This window comes from Petaurus breviceps, unplaced genomic scaffold (genome assembly GCF_028583685.1).
Source record: "Petaurus breviceps papuanus isolate PSGF00001 unplaced genomic scaffold, PetGlider_PUasm1.0 126, whole genome shotgun sequence".
NCBI lineage: Eukaryota > Metazoa > Chordata > Mammalia > Diprotodontia > Petauridae > Petaurus > Petaurus breviceps.
This window is the reverse complement of record NW_027185655.1, coordinates 40752508-40758507: the sequence shown is the minus strand read 5'-3', so window position 1 is coordinate 40758507 and position 6000 is coordinate 40752508. Positions and strand designations below refer to the sequence as shown.

Here is a 6000-nt window from a genome sequence, read left to right as displayed (position 1 = left end):
GGCTATTTGATAGGGAGTGACTTGTGTCAAAACAAAGTAAATAAAAAAATTTAAAATGTGTTTAGGTTATGTAATCATGAAAACTTGTCAACTCAATTTAGATACATTCTTTAAAAAATAGAATTCTAAAGCCCCCAAAACATTTTATTGTTAATTTACTATTTATTAGTTGATTTACATAAATTTTTTAAGAACACTAAATAACTCCCCCCTCCCCCTTAAAGGAAAAAACACATCTACAGGCTCAAAGTAGTTAAATTTAATTCAAAGTAGCCTTTTAAAACAATATGCTGTAGTACATGATGAAAAGAAAACAAAAAGAAATGGATTGCCTAAGAATGGTAAAAGTATTCAGTGAGCTGACAAGTACTCAAGATAAAGCAAAATTCCAATCTTTTCAATCATATTCTGAAAACCTAATGTGTTGACTTGCTTGTTGAGTCTTGGCCAGTCTAATTTTTTCAGCTTTGTTGATCAACTAGGAGAGAAGGTAGAAATTAGAGTATGTTCCAAAATGAGAAAATAATGTTTAAATACACAATACACATTTAAAGCAGCTGTGATCAGTTGAATTTGACTCAAGGGAAAAATCTTTAATTTCACTTAGTAAATCTTGGAACACTGTTATTTGACTCTGCTTAGCCAACAATAAATCCTAAAATAAAGGCTTGTTAAATTTGACACCACAGAAGTAACTGATAAATAAGCACCCTAAATGTCCAAATGCCAGAGGACCTGTATGGAAGGATAGCTAGTTAATCAATGCTTCTATTTAGGTAGTAATTAATATCAGCTTTTTAAAATGTACATGCATCAAAACAGAATTTTGCTTGACAAAATAGAATCAGAAACCAATCTACAAATTACCTATTAGAATATGATAGGATCGCTGATCTAGAATTGGAAGGAACCATAAAAGACCATTTAATCCAACCCCTGTTTGCCCCCCCCCCCCTTTTTAACAGGTGAGGAAATTGAGGCCCAGAGAGATTGTGGTTTTCTCAAGGTCACTTAGCTAACAATGGAGGCACAGGTAATCTATCCAATGGAGCACTTAAAGCTTTGACCAGGATCCTTTGGGCATATTTATTCAGGCCAAAACTTTACTATTTTACTTTAAGCTAGAGTACTTCCTTTTACTAACTCTCACCTGCTTTCCACTTTGGTGCATCTTGATGCTCTTCATGTGTTCTATGCCTGAAATACACGTACCAATCACCTTAGCCTGAAAGTCCTTGGATTCCTGTTCAGTTTAGGTGCTGCCTGCCATAAATCTGTTCCTGCTGCAAGAGCCGTTGGCCTCTCCAAAGCCAGCGCTTTCTCCCTTGGTGCACTCTTTCCTCTGTCTGTACTTCCAGATCCTACATCTTGAACTGCTAACTTCAGAGGCTATTTCGCCCTTGTTGTAGATGAGAGAGCTGAGACCCAGGAGATGGGACTGGAACTGGGGCCCTCTAGCTCCAGAACACTTCACCTTTCACTGTACCATACAGCAGCTTGCTTACACAGTGAACATCTTAGCAGGTAACTCCAGGAGGACAAGGATTAGGCCCTTGTATGGAGAATAAGTTGTTGGTTGTATCATACAGTACGTGCTGATTGTAGAATCAACATGCCAGACAGTTCTGAAATATTTTACAGCACTCATCTACTTTTTTGATTTTTCAACTTCTACATACACTTTTTTTGGCTTTTCGGCAGAGGGAAGGCAGGGCAATTGTGGTTAAGTGACTTGCCTAAGGTGACATGGCTAGTAAGTGTTAAATGTCTGAGGCTGCATCTGAACTCAGGTCCTCCTGACTCCAGGGCCAGTGCTCTCTATTCACTGTGCCACCTAGCTGCCCCCTACATACATTTTTAATTATCTGAATGCTGCAATAAGTCCAGAATAGCTTATAAAAATAATTCTTTGTTTTTAAACGTAAGCTTGTGCTTTGCAAATAAGAAGTATATGACTATGCAATTTATAAAGTTAAAAATAGAGATTAAAAATACTGGGGCATCATCATTTTAGCTTGACTAACATATTACCTTTAATTAAAAAAATTTTTTTTACTCAATTTATTTTTGAAGAAAGAAAAAAGCATTTATTAAGTGCCTACCATATGCCAGGCGCTATGCTAAGCTTTTTACAAATATTGTCTCTTTTGGTCCTCACAGCAACCCTGGGAAGCACATATTGTTAATCCCATTTTAAAGGTGAGGAAACTGAGGCAGACAGAAATTAAGTGACTTGCTCAGGGTCACAAAACTGCTAGTAAATGAAGCTACATTTGAATTCAGAACTTTCTGACTCCAGGCCTAGGCTCTCTCCACTCATTGTACTACCTAGCTTAAAATATCTAAGCCATTTATTTAAAAATTTCAAATTCACTTTTATAACACAACTAAATTAAACACTCTCAGAGAATGTTTCAATAGATGCCACAATTGTGAAGAAAACTGATATAACATTCACATTTTATGCATACAAATTCCCATGTTTTAGTTCATTCATAAGTAAAATAAGACTTCATAATCTCCAAGGTCTGGTCCAGTTCTAAATCGTGGAACTCAGTATCATTTTTGGAATTATATTTTGCTTATAAAATTATAACACTTATTACCAGTTAATTTTCATAGTCCTTTCGTTCTCCAAGACAGATTCAACAAACATTTATAGCACACCTACTTTAAACAGGACCCATATTATATATATATATATGTCACCAATATGGTAGTTACAATAAGAAAAATTATTGTTTGTTGTATAAATGCCTCCTCACTACTGTTCATTCTTAATGTGGATGTGGCTGGCAGTGAGGCTGGACCTGTAATTTCATTGGTATAGGAAGCTATGATTTTGGAAACTCCTTCAAAATTGATGTAGATCAGTAATTCACCTCCAATAGTCTTAGGAGAGGTTCCTGATGAGCAGAGAAGTTCAGGTTTCAAAGTTGCACATATCACAGACAGGGCTTGAACCCATACATTCCTTCTTGCTTCAGGGACAGGCAACTGGTTCACCAGATCATGATGCCTTTCTTATGTTACTGACCAAATTTGGAACACTGAGTATAAACATTATCTATGGGATGTTACAGCAACTTGGGCCTGTTTGGAGAATGCATGCACCCAGTGATGGTTAAGTTTGTGTCTGTCTACATACAGGCATATTGCAAAAGGTCATACTACAAACAAAGCCTCTACAAATATAGCACATTTTATCATTATGGTTAATATTTTTTTTGCTGAAATTAAGTAATTAAAATAATATTTATACTTAAATTTTGCAACATATAATATCATCTTTGATTACTGACTTAAGAAAACTGGAATTAGAAGTTTTAGAGTCAAGGTCAAACTCTAAACTCTCAGCATTTGCCTACTCATCAGTATAATGGGGATTCTAACCACTATTGGGCTGTTGTAGAAAATATCTTCTAAATTTTTTTTTTTTACTTTTTGGAGGGCAATTGGGGTTAAGTGACTTGCCCAAGGTCACATGCTTCTAAATTGTTATGCATGAGAAAAATACAAGTTATCTTTATTGCTCTCTAGAGGCTATCATAAAAATTAGATAGAAAAGACATGGTCAGATCTAATAATGTGATTTTTTTTTTATATACTGAAAACTGATTTTAATTTGAACATGCTTCATTTTTATCAGTGCTTTGGCTATCCCTCTGAGGGTTAGGGGATTCACCAAGAGTAGAAAGAGATTTAAATACATTTACAGAGTTAAACTGATTGTTTAGCGCAAACGTCTGGCAGTGATTAACTTATGAATTTTTCTATTTTTAAAAAAATGAGCGCTGAATGCCAGTATCACCATCAACTATTTCTCTCTCATGTTCAAAAGTACTAGTCTCCTTTGCAGGCAGAGCTGCCAGGTTCCTGCATTATCATACAGTTTGTGTTCTCAGATCTTTCTCACTAATCCCAGCATGGGTGCTGCACTTCATGACAAATTACACACTGACATAATTCAAGTCAGTAAAACAAGGATAAAATACCAAGATAACACTTTTCATAGTATCCTGACTCAATATCCATGGCATTTCTCATTCCACATACATTTTCTGGTCTTTATTCAAATCTATTTAAGTAACATCTTTGTATCTCCTCCCACAGGTTCCTCTTTGAGGAAAGACAAACTACTTCTTAAGTCATTTTTCTGAACATTAGAGGAGAGGATTAAACAAATACTTCCAGTCAGTGAAAAATTCTTGGATTAATTTAATATTTTAGCATTTAAATAGTTTCAAATAGGCTTTGAAATAAACACTTCTGAACGGAACATCTTCATGAAGAAACAAGTCCTCACATATTGACTATTGAGGTTTCCATTCTGGAAGACAATTAATTAACTCAAGTTCTTCCACTATCAGAAATCAGACAGAAACCCCAAAGAACTTCTTTACGGCATCTGAGGCATTCTGATTAAAGGCAGTGGTTTTTTAAGTCAGAAAATAAATAATATATTGCACAAATACTGTATATACTATCACGAAAAATTAACTGGTATTATTTCTCACATTCTACTCAAGTTGAGAGCAACAAAATATGCATGCCAAATCTCTATTTAATTATGTTAAAGAGCCTTGATCTTTTCCTAGCTCTAAATTCCATGACATCAGGAGAATGGATGGTGCCTTGTGCTCTATTTACTCTGTTAAATAAGTGGACAAATTAGTCACTCATCAAGACTCTCTTGAAACTTAAGGGCAAATAAATGTAAACAGACTGTCTTTCTTGTTTCTAATTCTTAAGAAATGGGTCTACTCTGGCTCTATAATTTCTACGACAGGATAATTTTTCTAGACCAGCCAGAGAAACTTTTTTAGAATTCTAATATGAAGACCCCTTTCTTTCTCACCCCTCTTAGATGTCCCTCAAATTTTAATGTAGCTGATGTAGGCCTGGAACATGCTCCCTCCAACTACATATCTTTGATTACCTAGTTTCCTTAAAATTGTGTTTCTATGCGAACACATTATTTTCCCCAAATGACTGGTTTATTTTTTTTGGGGGGGGGGCACAGGGGTAGGAGAAGAGTCGTTGTTTCTCAAGCCTTGCACATAGTCTAGGGAGTCAATAAATGCTTGTCTGATTTAAATCATGTATATTAAAAGCCTGTGATGAGATTTTTTTTTCCCAACTAGCATCAAAAAAGGCCTGTCCTGTTATTTTCGTTAATAGTAACCAGTAGATCAGGAAAAATTAAGCATCACTCACGTGACAATAATGATTTTCATTCTTCTAAATTAACTCATAGCATTCAAAGGTTAAGAAAAAATGCAAAAAGGGATTTATTTTTAAGTCATTTAATTTTTTGAAGATCTTGATTGTATCTCTAGGTTTAAAACAATAATCCTCCCCAAAGTGATAAAACTGCAATTACTAGGAGGCATAGTATGCAGAAAGTTTCTCAATCTTATCTGTGATGCCTCATATCTTTATAAACTGCTCTAAATACATTGTGATTTTTACCTTTAAGACATTCTTCAAATAATAGTTTTTCATTAAACTTTAACACACAAGGAGCCAGAAATCAAGACTGCTTAACTCAGAAAACAAAGTACATTAGAAACAAAGAAATACCAAAGGTATTTACCTTGGTTAGAGGCAAACTAGTTTTAATTCAAGTTTTATAAAAGAACTCTAGAGAACTTTGTTTTGATAATATATATATTTGGTATACAGTAGTTTGCCAGTTTCCTTCCCCATTAGATTATGAGCGCCATGAGGGCAGGGATCATGTTTTTTTTTTCTTTCTTTATATCCCTAATGCTTAGTACAGTGCTGGGAACTAACTGTAGGCCAGGCCCTTAATAAATGCTTGTTGACTTGTTTTTGACTTGGCAAATAAAACAGGACAGTCTAAGGAATTACATGGACTATGGTAAAATGGGGTTAAGTTATATAAAACTGAGAAGAAAAAAAGTCTACCAAGGAACACTTTTAAACGTGTTACGTGTTTACACATTACCTGTTACAAAAGCAAAAAAAAGGTAGATG

General features: G+C 34.8%; 1 protein-coding gene across 2 annotated transcripts in view; it reads right to left on the bottom strand.

The window, feature by feature from the left end:
- Nucleotides 1–237: 237 nt before the first annotated feature.
- LARP7 (La ribonucleoprotein 7, transcriptional regulator) overlaps nucleotides 238–6000 on the bottom strand; it is a 234375-nt gene continuing 228612 nt past the window's right edge. For both annotated transcript variants that reach the window (XM_069095382.1, XM_069095378.1), the window contains one exon: nucleotides 238–478. In XM_069095382.1, the coding sequence (XP_068951483.1) occupies nucleotides 398–478 (81 nt within the window). In that variant the 3' untranslated portion in view covers nucleotides 238–397. The remainder of the gene's footprint in view (nucleotides 479–6000) is intronic.